The following is a 20,223-nucleotide window of genomic DNA, read 5'->3' on the forward strand; positions in this document are numbered from 1 at the left end:
AGTGAATGAGTGATTATATTCCCTGATGGGATTTTTAGATGAAGGGTTCAAATAAGGACAAGGACATTCTAAGTCAGTGGCTCCCAAGCCGGGGGTTAGGAACTGAGAAAAATCTGAGGAGCCTCCAGATGATGACACGGATGTGGAAAAAAAACTTTTACATACAAGTGTTTATCTTTCTGCTATTTTCCTATAAATTATCTAAAAATCCTTAAAATACTTGATATTTTTTACCTTTCAGACCTTTTAAAATCCTTGAAATAAGTAAAACACTAGATACATTCACTTCTTCAAGTGTCAAAAATCCCTAAAATCCTAAACAAAGTGAAACACTCAATACATTCACCGTTTTAAACCTATTAAAATTATTAAAATATGCAAAATACGTCATAGTCTCACCTCTTAAAATCCTTACAGTAAGTCAAATGCTTGATACTTTCTGCTCTTCATTTTGTCACATTTGCATATCTGCACTCTGACTCTATTTCTGGTCTATACCATTTGGATTTTTTTTTTTTCATTTAATTCTGTCTTAATTGTAATTCTGTGTCTGCTGGTTGTTTCTGCAAGTCACTCTAATTCTTGTCTTATCTCATGTTAAATTGTTGCTCTGTTTGCCTCACCCTCCGGCGCTTACCAGTCCTCAAACAAGAGGAACAGGCTATGCTTCCATCTCTTTATTCCTCTAAAAATCCCCAAATAAGTGAAATTATCAATACATCCGTTTTTGCAGGCCTTTAGAAATACCTTAAGTAAGTTAAATGCTCAATACTGTCACCTCTTAAGGCCTTTTAAAATCATTAAAAATACTTTCGCCTCTTCCTTTTGTTGCGTTTGGGGCAATTTACAACTTGTTGCTGTACTCTAACTCTATTTCTAGTCTATTCTTTTTGTGTTATTTCATTTTATCTATTTTTAAATCCATTTTTTATATTTTAATTGTTTTGTTTTCTCTTTTTATCACCTGCTGATTTTGGGTGTCATTCTAATGCTTGCTGTTGCCTATGCAAAGAACTTTAACCTGTTTGAAATGTGCTGTATAAACAAAGCTGCTTTGCCCTCTGGCCTCTACAAATCTTCAAACAAGCAGAATATTTGATACTTTCACCTCTTCGAGCCTCTAAAGATTCTTTAATGATGTGAAACCCTTTACCTGTCAGCTGTTTAAAGACTCTAAATGTCCTTAAATTGAGACAAATCTGAGATTGGAATATTTCAGCCAGTGGTGCAGTGGTAGTTTACGAGGTGGGTGTACGGCTAGATAGACTGGTTAGTTAGGTTACTGAAGGGGATATACTGTACTATATATTCCAATGGCTTTTTGGCCAATAAATGGCCAGAAAAAGAGCTGGCTATACCTTGTATACCTGCGTGTACCCTCCACTACACCACTGATTTCAGCCCTCTAAAGCCATAATCTTTGATAATGCCTTAGAAACATAATCAGCTTTAATGGCCAAGTTTGTGATCACATACAAGGAATTTGACTCTATGTTAATGATGTGCATACAAAGAAATAGACATACAGCTAAAACAAGCACAACATGGCTGAACAAAGCAAATATAATTGAATATGACGCTAGTGTGGATAACTTATTATTTGGCAAATGTCTTAACTGGGGCGGCAGTAGCTCAGCACATAGGGACCTGGGTTGAGAACCAGAGGGTCACCAGGTCGAGCCCCATTAAGACCAAATATGGAGCATGGACTGGCAGCTTGAGAGGTGCCAGGTTACCACCGAAGTGCCCCCAGGCAATGCACCCCATCCAAGGCATCTGACATCTCTCCATTTAATGCATGTACAGGTCCTGTTTGTGCATGTGTGTGTATTTCAGGCCTGTGTGTATGTATATGACAACAGAGTGAAAAGTTGAATTTCCCCTTTGGGATTAATAAAGTATATAAAATTAAATTAAATAAAAAACACAATTTGTATGCTGCTAAATGTCCCTGTCGCTTGACTAACCTTAGTGCTACTGTTGTCTCGCTGCTCATATTTGCTTTTGCTTGTGTCTGTTTCCGTGAAGCTGAAATGTAATGTAATATAAGATGTACAGTACTGTCTGTTTTTGCTTTGCTGAACTGTAATTGAGTCTGCCCATGTCTGTGTTCAGTTTATGTCTGTCTTTGTTTTGTTCTTATTATAACTGATATGCTTTGCCTCATGGTTATTATTCTTGAAGTTGTTTCTTGCTTTTAGGCTGCCAAACTCCCACCTTGCCAGGGACGACAGATGAAAACTAGCCTTCTGGGTGATTCTGGAATATTAACAGTCATGTTTTTAATACCCTGAGAAAAATACAATAACTATAAAATGTACAGATATAAATATGCATAAAAAGGTATATCACAGTGGAGTGTTTAAAGCAGTAGGAGAGTAATGGAGATGGTGCTGGAGTAAACATGGGATAATTGCTGCTGCATATAGCCTACATTAAGTAGGTATTACGTCATTATAAGGGCCTCGAGCCAAACAGACTGATAACCACTGTCCGGGTAAACACAATACTGTATGTAGCAGCTGTTGGGGTGGTAGCCTGGAGTTACTCATGTAGTACTGTTAGCCCAGGGACTGTTGTTTGCTAATTAGCTCACGCCCATTTGCACCACGTGGTCTGTGCCCAACAACAGCATTGGCTACGGAGAAATCACTTGAAGGGTCTGAGGAAGTTGTTTAGTCAGATAAATACAGCCGTCTGGACCACGCTACATTACACCCGGTGAGCTGAGTCCTCGAACAGCGTGGTCACCCTTTGCGTGTGTGAGCAGGAGATACAGGTAACAGCTGTGGAAATACCCACCCGGCTCCTTCTAACTACAGTATCTGAGCAGCTAGCTTGTTAGCTAACAGTGTGTTTATTGGCTCAAAATGAACGGCCACCAGAACGGTTTCCATAACAACTGCGATGAAAACGGCTTCCTCTTCACTTCTGAATCTGTCGGAGAGGGACACCCCGGTAAGTTTCTCATTTATATCTCTGCTAACATGACAATTAGCCTGATAGCATAGCCTCTCACACAAGGTCAGGTTACTATGTTACTGTTAGCGTGTTGTTGTATGTCAGCTGTCCACTAAGTACCCCGGTCATCCTCTCTGTAACGTTAACTAAGTTACCCATGTCACACTTATTTTTTTAAAGTGGGACCTCGTGGTGTTAAAGTGGCTTAGATACATGTAACCCAGACAAACAACAAAATGAAGAGAACAAAAGACTGTTAAGGGGGTTACGTTAATTTAAGTTAACTTAGAGCGCCCCGGCTACATGCTAACAACACGGCGGCTAGCTGTTAAGCTAACATGTCAGTTGGGACTGTTGGTGCCCGTCACTCACATGAAGCTCCACGCTGCCTTCTTAATACATGAATGTACAACATGAGCTGGGGTGTTTTTGTCGGCAAAAGCTAACACCACAAAACCACAAACACAGCTAAAGCTTCTTGTGTTAAGTTTTCACTTTTAATCAGACGGTATAGCTAGCTAGCATACGTTGTTGCATCATTTCAGTATCACATTACTGGATGTGACATGTGCTCTGTAACTGTTCACTGGAAGTACCTATACTTTCCTATAAGTTATTGCGTCACAGATTTTAACCTTAAAAACTGCACTTCAACAGAGAAAGTACCAGTCAGCTGTAATATTCAGTTAATTGCCCGGTTATTAGCTGCACCTTCCCAAAAATGAATGAGATCTGATAGGACAACAACCCCTCCACATATCCTGAATTCACACAATGTTCATTTTGTGTTGCAGCTGTTTTTAGGAAGACCACATTCCACTTTAAAGTCGTTTTTGAGCCTGTAGAAAATGGTGCTATGCTGTTAATGTCAGCAAGGGTAGAGGAGATGTTATACTGCACCATTCAGCCTCCAAAATGTCTAGAAACACCTCTCAAAAATAAACAACTCTTCTGATGGTAGGATTTTTTTTCACAGCTGGTTTAATTGACTTAGTTTTAGCCATGTGTACCTAATAACCTGCCAAACGCGCATGCATCTGCAGCATACAACATTTTTAATTGCAGAATTTCTCAGCAGCTTATCGCACAATACGGTGCAGTTTTCAATCTTCCATCGGGGCAGTGGGGGCAGCTTCATTGTAACAGATAATAGGCTTACCAGTAGTCCTAAATATAGGTACTGCAGGGGCTGCTGCTCAACTGTGGGTGTAACGCAGCCACATACACACTTTATTGTTTAAGAGAACACAACGCAATGATGTGCCTCAGAGTGTCCCTTTGCATTTGGGATATGTCTGAACAGCTTCAGTCGTCCTTGACATGCTGTCACACCGATCCAGAATTGTGGGTGAGGGGAATTTTTACTGCACAGTTCAGGTAGGGAAAGCCTCAGGGTGAAGGAGGTTGAGCTACTTAACATTGTAAACTCTTGACCCAAGAGAAAAGGTCAGAAGTTATCGGCAATATACAGTGAGGTTGAAATCATTGCTCTTGGTTCACTCATGTCAAAAAGTGTATTTAGACCATCTTCCTTCTAATGCTAAACCCTAACTAAGGGATCACTAGTGTAAATAATCGCATCTAGGAGTAATTCATTTATAAAACCCTTTTGCCTGTGGCATATTCCTTTGTCCCTAAATTTTAACTCAACACTTTCTTCGTGACAGCTGTATCTAGACTATTAAACCAATTCGGAAACATAGCTGAATCATGAAACAGTTGCAAGTATAGTACCACATCTTAAACACCTGTGATTAAAACCCGTTAAGTTAGCTCTGCGGATCTGATCTGGACGCCATTGCTGCTGGAGTGAAACCAGTCTAACACTATTATGTTTTCATCTGTCTTGCGTGGTAACAGAACCTCCAGATAAACAAGCAGGATTTATTTGATGAAATTTGTCATTTTTAAGAACTATTTAATCTCTCCTTGCACCAATTTACAATGTTTGTATTTTTAGTGGCGTGAAATTTAGCTTGGTGGATAATCCATTTGCTATATTTCAGTATGTAATGTACAAAGTGTTTTCATTTGTGTTGACAAGTGTTTTAAAAAATATTTCTTTGTTATTTTACAGATAAGATTTGCGACCAGATCAGTGATGCTGTGTTGGATGCTCATCTCTCACAAGACCCTGATGCCAAAGTAGCATGTGGTAAGTCAAGAAAGCAAAGCAGGCCGACCCTAAAGGCTGACATTTACTGCACATTCATTGTTGAAACCTGCATGTGCAAGCTAAAGCATTTCCCAAAACAAAGGTGTGGTCCATGCAGTCATGGTACTTGTTGCATCTTTTAGTTGCACTATTGAGATTTTGTTTCTCGTGTATGCTATAGTTTTCTTTGAGGTAAAGCCCCAGAGAGATGTAGGTGATGAAAGCTTGAAAATTCTCCAATGGATTTTATTTCAACCGTAGACTTAGGGCAGCTTTCCTGTGGCTATGACAACCGTCACCTCCTTGTTTCTAAAGATCTATTACACTTAGTCTTACTCTCATCCCTCACACTGCATTTCATTGTGTCCACAGAGACTGCTGCTAAGACGGGGATGATCCTGCTGGCGGGGGAGATCACCTCCAGGGCCAACGTTGACTACCAGAAGATTGTCAGGGAGGCAATCAAACACATAGGCTATGATGACTCCTCCAAAGGTACAGTGCCTAAAGCTGGGACAATTAAGATTCACAACAGGATTGCATCAGTACTATAGAAGTAGCAGTGGTAGCCGTATTGTCAGAATATGAAATGAGAAGTATACCGTATTGTTGACTCAAATTATCCCACATTGCACTATGAGAGGTAGTGAGCAATATTTAGCAACCAAGGGCTAACTATCAGTATGCACTGTAAAGACTGAAAAGAGGTAAATGTAGTAGCCTTTGGCATGTGAGTGACCTGAGTAATGTCTGAACATGTTTTTTGAGTGAGTAAGTGAATGATTTCCGACACAGTCAAAGTAGCCGGTGGCCTCAAACCAGTAAGGTTACTGGAGGCACTCAAAGTTACGTAACCAATGTACTGCGTTATTTGGGAGATGCCTCCAGCTTTTTAACTACAGTCGAGCGGATGGTTTCTATTCCACCTGACATTACACTATTGTGAAGGAGAAGAATCTGCACAGATATGCTCCATACGTGTTGACATGCAATGTGACAAATGAAGTTCACATGTAAAACCGCAAGAGAGTTTTATAATTGAAGTGCATATTTGCTGGAGGCTTGGTGAAGATTGATATGCACAGTGAAACAGTTTACTGAGGTTCAGTCATCGTGTTTCACAGGCTTTGACTACAAGACCTGCAATGTACTGGTGGCCTTGGAACAGCAGTCCCCCGACATTGCTCAGGGTGTCCACCTGGATCGCAAAGAAGAAGACGTTGGAGCTGGTGACCAGGTTGGAGGCTTTATACATTTATGTTTGTCGCTAACTGTAGCAGGAAATGTGGTGGTTGTGATGTTATTTTGACCTCCCGTCTGATCTGCGCTTCTCACAGGGTCTGATGTTTGGATATGCCACTGACGAGACTGAAGAGTGCATGCCCCTCACTATTGTCCTAGCTCACAAGCTCAACGCCAAGATGGCTGAATTGCGCCGTAATGGAACTCTGCCATGGCTCCGACCTGATTCCAAAACTCAGGTACGGCAAGGAAGCAGTTCCTCCACTTCTCCTTAGTCCATCCATGCATTGCTTAGAAAATAAAACACAAAACACTCTATTTTTTTCTACCTCCTATAATATTTGATTTCTATGTGCTTTCTTTCTACATACACATTTTCAAAGACGGGGTGCAGAGATATACATCTGAGTTGCATAAATAATTTTGTCAGTTTATATTTTTTAAGCTCATTGTGCAGTCTAGAAGATGTCAAGAAATGGTAAATACCAATTTGCTCTCAGAGCCCAGAGCAATGTCTAGAAAATGTCTTGTTTTATCTGACTTGAAGTCCCAAAACCAAAGCTGCTCAGTGTACAAAGGCAGAAACAGAGGCTAAAACAGATGCAATGATGACCTCACATCAAATACGATACAGCTCTTAGGCTTTGGGGCATTTTAGAATCCCTTTGGGGAAAAAACACACATAATTTACAATTGCATATTTACATTACTTAAGGCAAATGTTTGTTTCTACAAGCTGTTTTACATGTATTTGTTAAAACCTGGAAGGCTATTTCCCCAAACAAATGTAAACAACAGTGGACCGTTACATCCTATTTACCTTTTTTAAATATTTATTTTTCATTGTTCAATGTTTTCTTTTTTCCAGGTGACTGTTCAGTACAGACAGGATAGAGGCGCCACCGTGCCACTGCGTGTCCACACCATTGTGATCTCTGTGCAGCACGACGAGCATATAACTGTGGAGGAGATGCGCAAATGTCTGAAGGAGCAGGTGGTGAAAGCGGTGGTTCCCAGTGGCTACCTGGATGATGAAACCGTATACCACCTGCAGCCCAGTGGCCGCTTTGTCATTGGAGGACCACAGGTGAGATAAAAACGTCTTTTAAACTGTTTACCTCATTGATTCTCCTGCACAGTCACATCAAGACACCTGAAATTAACAGACACATTAAAGGAATCTGGATTTCTTGTCACTACATTATGGTCCATCCATCCCCATGTACCATAATGTATTACTGAAATAGCTGGTCTTGCATGCTTCACTCACAGTAAACAAAGTGTTACATGTACACAAAACTCAAAGTCCCGTGTTTCTTCTCGCAGGGTGATGCTGGTCTGACTGGCCGTAAGATCATTGTTGATACCTATGGTGGTTGGGGTGCCCATGGAGGCGGAGCCTTTTCTGGGAAGGACTACACAAAGGTGGATCGCTCTGCTGCCTATGCAGCCCGCTGGGTGGCCAAATCTCTGGTGAAAGCCGGGCTCTGCAGGCGTGTGTTGGTCCAGGTGAGTGTAAAATATATCACAGTGCTAAAGTGAAACCTTGCCCCGAAACTATATATATGATACAACGTCATAGACTCAACCACCTGTAGGCTTAAAGATGGCTGTTAAAAGTTGGTAGTTTTTGGAGCGTCAGTGGCTTGGTAGTTTCCCACTTGCAGAGAGCAGAGACCACAGTCGGCTTGAATTATTCACTCAAACACTGTTGTGTTGTCTGTCACATTCTGCTAGAGTGATTTGTAAAGTTTTTGTGGATGTTTTGATGCCCTTTTCCTGCTCTGAAATCAGTTCTTCTTCACTGCTCTAAAACAGCAGTTGCCACACGCTGCAACTATTTGTGTAGAGTACTGTTTCAGAGCAGTGGAGAAGAATAAATGTCCAGAAATACTGCAGTTTTATCTGGGTGTGAATGTACTTTGAAGTTTATTAATAAATTACGTGGTATCAGATCAGTACATACACTCACGTACCCACCGATACCCGGTATTGAGGTTTAGGAATGGCAGCACTTACAGATAATTTTTTTTCAGTCCTTTTCAATGAGTTTATGTTCATACTCAATTTCAGATGGAAATTAAAATAATGAGGAAAAAAACTCAGTGCAGAATATGCTGAGTGCTCTTTGTTTTGTTTTGTTTTTAAATTGTCCCTTCTTTCTCTGCAAAACTTAATGTAATCTTTGAAAACTGTTTTAGGTATCCTATGCTATTGGAATCGCCCATCCACTCTCCATCTCCATCTTCACCTACGGGACCTCCCAGAAGAGCGAGAGGGAGCTGCTGGAAATTGTGAAAAAGAACTTTGACCTCCGTCCAGGAGTTATCGTGAGGTATGTCGTGGTGTTTAATTCCAGATTTCAGCCAACAAACATGCAGTTAACACCCCCGCTATGAGGTTTCTATAAATCATTGTTTTATCTCTGTCTTAGGGATCTTGACCTGAAGAGGCCCATCTACCAGCGCACAGCAGCCTATGGTCACTTCGGTCGTGACATCTTCCCATGGGAGGTTCCCAAGCCATTGAAGTTCTGAACCCCCTCCAACCACCCCCCTCCCACCCCCCCACCCCCCCACCCCCCATCTCCAGGCGGGCCTTAGGTGTACTACAGATGAACCTTTGCGTCTGTCTACCTTTCTCCTCCTCCTCCTCCTCCTCCTCTTCCCACTACTTCCTCCTCACACACACACAGCCACATCACCACAGCCTCTACTTCATGAAAAGATGCCCACTCTCCACAATATTGCACACATCTCTGTGAGATTATGATAATATTTCAGTTGCAGATATTAAGTTGAACAAATGTGTTGGATAAATTGTGCGTACAAATTTGAGCAGAGCTGCCAGCTTTTATTCATCTTCTGGCAGCTCACCTCATCTTTTTTTTTTGTATGATTAATGGTCATCTAGTTTTCTGACACTGCTCATCAGGAGTGATTAATTTAATCTGTGCAGTATATATTTAAACCATATTTATAGCAGATTTCCACAAAGACCATATGGGTATTTACCACTGCTGATGATGTTTTGTGAGATGATTCTGGTATTCATCAGATTTTAAACTCAGAATCTCACTGCAGTTTAGTTGACATGAACAGTGGTTGGCATCCTCTGTTGCCTTGTCTTTAATGGCAACATGTCATTTCCCATTTTACCCAACTCTGTTGGGTTAATGGCAGTTGAGAATTGCAAAACCATCAGCTGTGTTCCCCTCACACCCGATGTTCTTGACATTTTGTTGCACATATAGGGTCAAATACTTGTCCAGTGAACTAAAATCTGCTCCTTTTCTTATTTGTGCTGACCCTTCAGACCACTTATTTTCTGACGTTTTACAGAGAAGTCAGAAGCTGCTAATGACCTAGTGGTTATGTTGGGCTGCGCCATGACATCACTCCATTTTTTTGTATTTATTTTGTTAGTTTATATGTCATGTGAATGTTACAAATGATGTTCAATGTGTCAGCTGACCAAGATAAAGGCACGTTTAAGTACTCATCCCTCCTGGGACTGACTGTGGGTGTAGCTACAGAGAAACCCAGCACAGTCACCTCTGGGCAGGGACTGCCTTCATCCCATGGCAACATCCTACTTGAAATAATTTATACAACTACACTATTGTGGGACCTAACAGTTTGACCAGCAAGGAAAGACAGTTTAGCAATGTGTGCCACAAGTTTTTTTTTTTATTTATTTATCTAAAGACAGTTTTCCACTCAGTCACACATGTTTAGGGTACTGACACCTTCAGTCTCACATACGCACAATATGAAAGGTTGAATGGCACGGAAGAAACAAAAGAGCAGAGCCACAGACAGACCAAGACGTAAGAGGCAGCACACAGTCGCCGTAGTGAATGTAAGACATGGTGATACTGCTCTTGTCTTCTCGGCAGAGTTAGCTTAGTACACATGAGGACGTGGGATCAGAATATGTTATGGTTACATTTGTGGATTTTCAATCATCCACTGGAGTTGCACAGCATGTTGGTTCTTGAGTTACCAAAAGTGGAAAGGCCTCTATTTCTGATGTTGTATATACAGTAGTCCCAAAATGCTGGCTGAGCTTGCAGCTGAAGCTTTTGTTTTTAATTTATTTATGTGTTTTTAAAGAAAACATTCTTGACACCATACCCCATGGGTCTTGGATGGCACAAGTCCAAATTTTCCTGATTAGTACACTTGAAACGATCTTGGTTAGTCAAGGTTGCTCCTCTCCTTGTTCTTTTTTAAGACTTTTGTTGAGATTTAAGTGAGTAAATTAAAAGATAATGATGCATGCCAGAGACTCTGGCCAGATTTGAATATACAGTATATGCCTTTGAATGCTTCCCTGGTTGCCCCTCTCTTAGTTAAAGCTAAGCCAAATGTAAACCTGTGTGAGGTTGTTATTAAATCACCACAGTTGGTACTTAGTGTGAACTGTGTGTGCAGTTAGTCAAGGTGTCCTCATCGTGTAGCTAGGTGGCACTGTGTCCTTATATTTATACAACTGAAGTTAAGATTGTTTTCTACTTTCAGAGCACTGATGTCTGGTCTTTAGCTTGGCTCCTCTGCCACCACCGTGTGGCTCTTTGAGTGCACTGCAGAGAAACCTCAGACAGGAGCCATACATTGTTGCTGAGAACATTTTAGACTGTCTGTTTGATTATTTATCCGGTGAAATGATCCACCTCCCAAAGACGTTTTACAATATGTTTGCATCTCATCTACAGAAGAGACAAAATGATTGGTTGGTGTTGTACAGAGAAACCAGCCTGTTTACATGGTCTCCTGTGGGGGGATGTTGACGAGCATTTTTTTCTCTGTTGATTAGAAGTTAGTCTGTCAGTGTGGTTGCTGAATGTGTAAAAGTGCCTTTTCTCATTTTTTTGCAATGCCCCTATCCTTATATATCTGACTCCTTACCCTGTTTCTACCCTGAGGTTGCAAAATCTCCCTCTTCAATAATTCATGCTGAGGAGTTTGATTTGTTGTTGAGTTTCTCTTTCAAACCCTCCAAATAAACTGCACCATTCCCTGTGCTCACTGGCTGTGCTGTTGGTTATTTATTTTGTGTTGTGAAGCAGATTTATGTGATTCAATTACCCTTAACAGTTACTTAAATGATTATTTGTATATAGAGGTTCTTGCCAACAGCAATTACAATGTTGTTGATGGAGATAAAAATGATAAAACATGAAAGCAGAAGTAGGTATCAGAATCAAGAGGTTGAAAACATGATCACTTCCTCTGACAGAATTTAAGTACCTTGATTTAACCCCATGAGAGAAGTTTCATTTCTGGCTTTCATACTCCTACTGTGTGAATGTTAACAGCAGTGATACACCTATACACACCCTTACACTCAGTGATAGACTTTTGATTGAACAAAGACTCATTCACTTCACTTTAAAAATGCAAATATAAAGTTCAAGTTCAGAAAACATTACAACTAAAGTTAGACTTAAAAGGTTTTGTATGTGAAATTCAAAGCATGAATATAGAAGCAAACACCTATTAGCTATGTGAAGAATGAAGTCATGCTACCTCTGTGTATTGTGTATCAGGGGTTGGAATTGGGGGGGTTAGATCACCACATGATTCCCGAGCGCAGGACCCCTGCTGCTCACCGCTCCCTCAGGGGATGGGTCAAATGCGGAGAACAAATTTCACACACTCAGGTGTGTGACAATCAGTGGAACTTTACCTTTACCTTTACTTTAAATATGAGCTTCTCTTAGGTTTGTTGCAGTAAACTGGTTTGGCAGCACATGAATGGTAGGGCATGTGTGTATCCCACTGACTAGATCATCGCCACTGTGCTTGTGCAGCAGTTACAGCTGATATTAGGTCGTCCCAGAGACGTAGCACCCATTTTCTGGTTCCCCCTTGTTAACACCATTAGCTCTGCCAACACTGTTGCCTAGCACTGTTTATGGAGTTAGCTTCGTTAGCTGCTAGTCTCAGCTGCGACTCAGCCACCTTCATGTTAAGAACCGTGTGCAGACAACTCATGCTCTGAATTTCTCATAGAGCTGCTTTTACTACTTCACCAGGGTAGGGATAAAGACCTGTAAAAAAAGAACTGCCTACAAAATACAGAGTGCTGAATGGTATAAGCATTTGAACACTTAATAGCCGAAGAGAAGTCAGACCCAGTGATGTTTTTTTTTAACATTTATTCAGATAATTCTCCCGAAATCATCTGACTGTATGTGAAAGATTACAAGAACAAACTTAAAAGCAGATGGAGCCATAAAACTTTATATGTAGAGGACAGTACACACATCTAAAAAAAAAAAAAAAAAAAAGTGAAAAACATAAAGTTCTTATCAAGTCGACAGAATATTTGTGAAAATTCTTCCTTTTGTACGAATCATTCAACTTTCTGATCCTACAGCTGAGCCTTCATATCTGCTCCACATTCCTTTTACTCCTGAACTTCAAATAATGCCTTTGTCATGATAGTTTGTCCGGCTAAGACCTGGCTTTCTTCACTCAGTGCAGACAGTATGTACAATGCAAAATCAAAAAAAATGCACTCAGATATCATATCAGTATCTGAAATGCTATCAGACAGAATGCCACAGGTGTCAAGCAGTTAGAGAAATATTTGCAGTTTGATGTTGAAAGATCTGGGTTGTCTTTGGGGCCTTCGACTCTGACTCATATTTTTGGTCCTACACTGAAAAGAGAAATTTGGACATATTTTGTACGGCTCTGTGCGTTCTATTAGGATTCAAGTTCTCACAAAATTGTCTTAAAATTTCACCTACCTTCATATTTTAAGGTGTTGAGAGGCTTCCAGGCATATTTCTGACAGTAAAACATTGTCTGCACGGAGTAGACAAAGCGTAAATGTGATCACTGCTGAGCATTCAGACATTGAACAAGTTTACAGCTTGATAGTCGTTTACTTACTCCACACTTGAGGGCAGTCCTCATGTCTCTGCACCTGTATGCTGACAAAGTGCACGGATCTGAGAGTCAAAGGAAATAAAGGGATATTTGAATTTATTCGTTGAAAGACAGAAAATCAGCGCATTTGGATAACTGATCATTCTTTATGTAAACATTTGCTGGTTCCAGCTTTTTAAAAAAAAGTGTTTTATAAGAGCTTTCTCACTTCAGCCATTTTAAATTGTCAGGTTTAACTAATAATATAAAAGATGGCTACATTAAATGTACCAATACTGTAGTGAGGTGGCACTTTTAATATATTTGTTATATTGTAATTGTATTTGTTAATAGCTATTTTTTAATTTCATGGTTCAAGTTTGCAGTTAAAAAAGCCACCATTTTGTGTATTGTTATAGAGGGATGGGGGTGGAGTGAGGGGGGCTAGATGGGCTTCTTCACCAGGGGCCCCCCAGAATCTAGGATCGCCACTGTTGGGCAATGAAGCCCTGTACACATCACTGATGGAGAAGCAGACTGACCTACAAGTGGAGCCTCCTGCCCTTTACACAGGCGGATTAGGGCGCAGATGGCCTGAGGGGTGGCGTAGCCCAGGATGGCATCTATGACCGTCTTGCTAAATTTGCCAATTATGGCCTCGCACTGGACTTGGTAGGAGGGGGGCAAAATCTGACAAAGCTCCTCCAGCAGCTGGACCACAGCACCCTGCAAAAGTAATAAAGAGGAAGGCGCAGTGTGTCCCAAAGAAGTCGTCATTGCTGTCTGGAGGCATGTAGGCATCTACTTACATGTGTGGGATGGCAGGACAAATAGATATTGTGTTTGTACATGTGCATGTGTGTTCCTCCACTGCAGGAGCGTGACTCACCTCAGTCATTTCTTTGGGCAGCAAGTCCTCCAGGGTCTTGATGAGAAAAATGCAGAAGGTGCATTGTGTTGTGGGATCCACCTGATTGACACAAACAGCAGAGGGAGTTCAGCACAAAGAGCCTTTCAACATAAAATGATTCTTGTGTCTCTCTGTGTTGTACTTTACTGACATTCTCACTTGTCACAGCAACCTGAAGGGCCTCCTTGACAAAATAATGGAGCATCTTTTCCTGCTTGTGACAAGAGCCACAGAGCCCAAGGATTTTGCAGACATCTGCTGGTTTCTACAGAGAAAAAAGATGTGTTAAGAATAGACCTCACCATGACACACCATTACTATTCTACCACTGCTAACATGTATGCAACTTACCACAATACCAGTAAGAAACTGGATGGCCATTGGAAGCATCTTCTCCACCTGGTCTTTGCACAGTTTGGCAGCAGCTGGCCCTGGCAGGTGGTCGCACAGATTTTCAATGCCATCCATGATCTTTTTCTGAAATAAATCACCAAATTAGGTTTGGTCTTTAAACCTGGTCATATTCCGAGTATAAATCTAAAAATTATCATTGATTTTAGAAAAAAAGCAAGTGTTCATCCTGCCAGCCACAATCAAAGGTCAGAAGACTGAGTGGTTGAGTGGTTGATTTCCTGCCAAAATTAAATGTATTGTGCCCGTGTTTTTAATGTCCTTCACCAAGGCATTTCTCTTTCTCTTAAATGTTCATGACAAGATAAAACAAACAATAACATAGGGATAAAAAAGGGGTAATCTTTGAGCAGATGCAGTGCAAAGCCAGTTGCATTGTGGCTGGTCAAGGTTTAGCTTTTATCATTGAGGCAAACATACACTGAGTAATACATAAATAGTTATAATTAAATAATTTATTAAAACAGATTTTATGACAAATTTGTTTATTTTTGTTTGATTTTATTTGTCTTTTAATTATTTTATTTAAATTATTTAAATTTTTACGTTACCTTTTTTCACGACAGTAAAGCAGTCACTAGCTCCGCCCCCTCACCTGTCAACCAATCACGTGCCTCCAAACGGCTCATTAACGGCTAGTTAGCTAGCTACCTCCGAAGCAATAAAAAAGATAAAGGTCTCTTTTTGCTCTTTACAAAGTAGTTTCTTTCTTGAATTTAAAAGCCAGCCTCTGCCATTAACACCAACTTTCACTTAAATGCCAAATAAAAGAGGCTAAATAGCGGGCTAGCTAGATAGCGTCTGTAGCCTTGTCAAGCCAGGTAAGGCATTGTTTTGGCAGTAGCTAACAAGAGCTAGCTGGCAAAATTTGGTAGTAGCTAAGTGATGAATCTAGACCTTGGGTATTTTAAAACAGTAATTTCTGTAATTAACATTATATGTAAATACTCTGCAATCCTGCTGACCTTACAATGAAAAAAAGTGAATTATAATGAGGCAAGTTTGTATTATTATTCAAGCTATTTCACCATTTATTGGTTCCGCTGTGTATTTGTTCATTAGGCTATCAGTTTAATCATGTCTCATTTATACTTTTATTTGATAACTTGTGGTATCCAGCCTTGCAAATATGGTAGTTTCAGTTTTAACTAATGACCATTTTAAGATAACTGAGATTTTTGCTGCCAACCAGACACAATGGAGTTTGCATCTGTTTGTGGTGCTTGTAGCAAAATTAAATTTAACAAACCTCTGGCCTCTTTAGGCAGACTTTTGTTTACTGCAGGGGTGTCCAACTCATTTTAACTTGGGGGCCACATGCAGCAGTTTGACTCCAAGTGGGCCTGGCCAATACACCATTGCATAATAACCTATAAATATCAACACAGCCAAGTTTTTCTCTTTCTTGTAGTGTAAAGAAGTACAGTGATATTCTGAAAACATTCACAAAACAGATGATGACCAGCCAGAGAAAAATAAGGTTAATGTTAAAAAACATATCTCAGTTTTTCCTCCTTCAGTCAGACTGCTATTTTTCCATAAATCACCACACCAAACTTCAGTGGAAGCTATTGAGGAAGAAGATGAAGTCATCACCTGCCTCACAAATCATTTACAAATCTAAAGCTTTGACAGTGCCATAGAAGTACAACTCCTCCAATATTGTTTTAAGATAGAAGTCTGATACTGATTTTTTTTTTTTTTTTTTTTTTTTTTTTTTTTTTTACTGGAGCTGCTAAATGACAATATTTTTGCACAAAGTTCAATATTTTTAAATACAAGCATGATGAGTATGCATTGGGGTTTTTTTCTTCAGAGAACTGAAGTCTGGTCAGTGTGGAAAAGCCTCTGAAGTAGCATTTTACATGAGGTAGTTACTCACTGTCGAACTTGCTCCTGAAACCTGGCACCTCATAGAAAGTGCATCAAAATTAGGTGTCGAAAGTCATTCTGTGAGCCAAGTGGACCCTTTTGCGAGCAGGTTCTAGCCCACGGGCTGTATGTTTAACACCTCTGGTTTGCAACAGAGTCTGAAACTGTTTGACTACTTTTTCAATGCTTTTAAGGTGATACTTCTTATTGTGTCAAACTATCAGCGTCATTTACAGGGATGTGTTCTACATACTAGGTGGCAGTGGTTTTGTTGTAACCACACTTTTTGTTGTTGCATCTTTACATTTTGCCTTGTGTAGCAATCAGAAATTTATAACATCAGTGAATTAAATGTTATGTATATACTGAGACAACTCTATCATTTTTTTTATTCACAGCTACTCAGTTTTCCAACCCATGGTTTTCACCAAAAAAGAGGCAAAGGTGAGGTGTGAAATCTCTTTAAGTCTGACCCCAAATAGTTAATAGAAATCATAGAAAGTAACCAGTTTTACTTTTCTTTCTTAGATGGGACTCCCCACAGACCAAAAGCTCAGAGAAAAGAGGAACTTTAAGGTCAGTTCAGAAACAGTAACTGCCTGTGAAATTTCATTTCAACTTTCATTAAACATAGAAAAATAGGAAGTGGCTTAGCACCAAAAAGAAAAGGAGACCTTTACCGTGCATGTGTGAATTTCACTGTATGCACGACTGATTATAAATGATTTGCATCTCTGAATGTGAAGAATGTGCTTCACCTGACAAAAGACCAGGTGGAATTTTAAGTGTTTTTTATATTCAATAAAACTATTCAACCACAGATCGTAGCAAGCACTTGAGATAGCACATTGTGTATTTTAATCTGGACTTATGAATATGGACACACATAGTATCAATGATAATATCAGTGAGCAAATATTAATCCTCTGGAATGTGTTTGCTGCGACTATTGTACTCACCTGGAGATCTGCATTGGAAAACATGTCAGCGAGGAGTGTAAATATTTGGGTGCAGTCCTGGCAGACATCCCCAGTCTGAACAAAAAGTCAAAGTCACATAAAGAAAATAAATTAAGGCCTTGAACTGATTCAGTCACTTCCACAAACCACATGCCTCATTCAATATTGTTGCACGCATAAGATGGATGTGTGAATGTTACTTCTTGTTGTCAAAAGACTGCTGTGTTTAATGTTACTCCCCCTATTTCATAAGGAAAAACGTCTGTGGCTGCATCAGTTGTGCTAGATTCAAAAGGGAAACATTAGAAAAACGTGAAAGTTGTATACATTAAATCAGTGTTTCCCAACCAGGGGTCCCTGAGGGAGTTCTAGGGGGCCCTTAGAAAATGGGAATTTATATTTGATTTTTTAATTCACAATAGAAGTGGGCCCAATGTGAGTAAGGGTGCTTTTCATTGCACTAACTTATGCTTCCTCACATCCTCGTATCCTCTCTCCTCCTGTGACCCAGAAATCCAGCCCCCTCCACCATCATGGAGGATCTACAAATCCCTTAAATTTACATCAAGGACATGAGGAGAGAGGAGACTTCAGGAGGAGCTTTTTCTTGCATGCAAGAAACACATCCTCGCTGGGAGTGGCCAAGACGTGAAGAAGAAATGTGGGTGAGGGAAGCGAGGAGACACATTAGAATATTGAATCTGAGTGACTATTTAGCTCGTAGGTTTCACTTCCTCCGAGGTTATCCGCTCAACTGTAGTTAACAACTACAACAGTTGTTTACAGTAGTTGACAATATTCTGCTCCTAATCATAGCTAACAACAAAAATCTTTTCAGATGGAGGTCCCTGAAGTGAAATCATATTCGTGACCTAATGTGTATCAGTTAAGGGGTCCATGTCACCAAAAATGTTGAGAACCACTGCTTTGAATCCTCTAGGAGTGGAAGTGTGTCAGGTTAAAAAGACTTCCTGATTTTGAAGAAATGCAAGTATCAGTTCTCTCAGTGAGAGGTCAACACTATTGCTTTAAAATGTCACAACCCTTTTTATTTCATTAAATACAGTTTCACTATTTGTAGGGTTTCTCTTAAAGAATGGAACAGTGGTGTTGAAGTTTTATATTGTCCTGTGGTGCTATTATTATACCTCTAAACTGTACTGAACTTAAGTACAATTTTAGATACTTGTGTTGTCCTTGATTATGTATATTTCATGCTATTTATACTTCCACTCCACTACAGTCCTTCTGACTCTTTTGAATTGACTGCATTTATTTGTTAGATAAAGATACTAATCACTTTAAAGATTAAGATTTTACGTAAAAAAAAAACCTTATCAGTTTATAAAACACAATACATTGTTTAAATCAGTGGTTTCCAACCATTCTGCTTGTGATCCAAAATGATAAAACAGTATCTTGTTGGGTGGGGCCCTACTGGGATGTTTCAGAAGTCAAGAGTTACTTCCACTCTGAACTCCTGACATGATTGAACCACCTGATTGTAAAGTAGTTCAAACTAGCTCAACCTACAGCAGCTATGACAGTAAATGCTAAGTGATAAATCTGTATTAACAATCTGAAGACGTCCTATGTAATAATTGCTCAATCACAGGGGCAAAACATGTACTTTAACTTTGATACTATAACTACGACTTGCCGATAATAGTTCTGCATTTTTACTCAAGCAGGATTTTAAATGATTTACTTGTAACGGAGTAATTTCACTTTAAGTAAAGGATGTGAATACTTCCCCCACCACTGCAAGAAGGTGTTAAATGCATTGTAACATACAATTTTATTACACAGACGCGTTAATAAACACTAAATGTGTTCATAAACAATATCTACAAATTCATAGGAGATCCTTAATTTCTTATATTTACATGTGTTTGTTATTTGTTATTTGATAGTAAGCTCTAATCTCTAGGATATCTAACAGACATGATATTGTAAAGTTGCACATCATAGTCAAATGTGTGTTTTGTTATTTGTTTGAAATGCAAAATGTAATTTTGTTACAGGTTATCAAAAATCATAAACTTACTGCTCTGAGGTCATCTGGGATGGTTTGCAAACCATCAACCTTGAAAGCTGAAGTCAGAGCTGCAGAGGGAAATAATCATTAATACTTGATGCTTGTCTTTTTGGCTTTTCACTTTGTAAGTCATCATCCTAGTAAAATTAATGATAATCTCACCGCTGCCTTCAAGACAAATGAAGAGAAGCAAAGCAGTCTTGAACAAGGCCATCCTGTCTTATCTTCAGGCTTTTAGTTGAACGTCTTCCCTCCTGAGGTCTGTACAGGGAACTGTGATCGCAGCTTATATCTGATAGGGCCCACCTGCGACCTATAGCCCCCACCAACCAGAGTTTGAGGGGGGAAAAACAACCTCATGCTAGTGTGATAAAAAAATATTTTCAGCGTAGCGGAACAATTTTTTTTTTCTCTGTCCCTCAGTAAGCTAATATTAGTCAAGTTTCAGATTCAGTTCCTCACATCAAGGTGCAAAAACCTGCTACTGTTTATTTTAAAGATTCAGATGTGTTTGCAGAAGTACTGTAATTATTTTTGAAATATACAGTGGCTTCTTCGTGTCACCTACAGTTTGGTTCATTTTTGCTGTGAGCTGAAATATATTTTGCAGTTTTGTCTGCATCAGCCACTCCACCATAAACGTTCACTGAAGTGCATCGTAGGATAATCAAAGTTGGAGTTATGGTGAAAGAAGCTTTGTTGCCTCAGCCCTTTTGTGGTGAAACACAGAAGTCCTCATTTCTCCTAGTACTATTGAAAACTATAGCTTATGTACGTTAGCCTGCGCCCACACT

General features: G+C 39.8%; 2 protein-coding genes across 2 annotated transcripts; one reads left to right on the top strand and one right to left on the bottom strand.

The window, feature by feature from the left end:
* The first annotated feature begins 2,647 nt into the window (after positions 1-2,647).
* On the top strand, positions 2,648-11,384 carry mat2aa (methionine adenosyltransferase 2Aa). Its single transcript, XM_033647679.2, has 9 exons — positions 2,648-2,958; positions 5,039-5,116; positions 5,489-5,611; positions 6,241-6,353; positions 6,454-6,597; positions 7,227-7,445; positions 7,685-7,867; positions 8,560-8,693; positions 8,793-11,384. Exons 1-9 carry the CDS (start codon positions 2,871-2,873, stop codon positions 8,893-8,895), a joined length of 1,185 nt encoding a protein of 394 aa, XP_033503570.1. The 5' UTR covers positions 2,648-2,870; the 3' UTR covers positions 8,896-11,384.
* Positions 11,385-12,879: 1,495 nt separating this feature from the next.
* On the bottom strand, positions 12,880-19,750 carry sftpba (surfactant protein Ba). The gene is made up of 10 exons (XM_033646530.2): positions 19,592-19,750; positions 19,439-19,497; positions 17,392-17,466; positions 14,501-14,626; positions 14,301-14,414; positions 14,129-14,209; positions 13,782-13,965; positions 13,264-13,322; positions 13,119-13,176; positions 12,880-13,027 (listed from the first exon to the last, which is right to left on the bottom strand). The coding sequence occupies exons 1-10, from the start codon at positions 19,641-19,643 to the stop codon at positions 13,023-13,025; spliced, it is 813 nt and encodes a 270-aa protein (XP_033502421.1). The 5' UTR covers positions 19,644-19,750; the 3' UTR covers positions 12,880-13,022.
* Positions 19,751-20,223: the final 473 nt, after the last annotated feature.

This window comes from Epinephelus lanceolatus, chromosome 19, assembly GCF_041903045.1.
Source record: "Epinephelus lanceolatus isolate andai-2023 chromosome 19, ASM4190304v1, whole genome shotgun sequence".
Lineage (NCBI taxonomy): Eukaryota > Metazoa > Chordata > Actinopteri > Perciformes > Serranidae > Epinephelus > Epinephelus lanceolatus.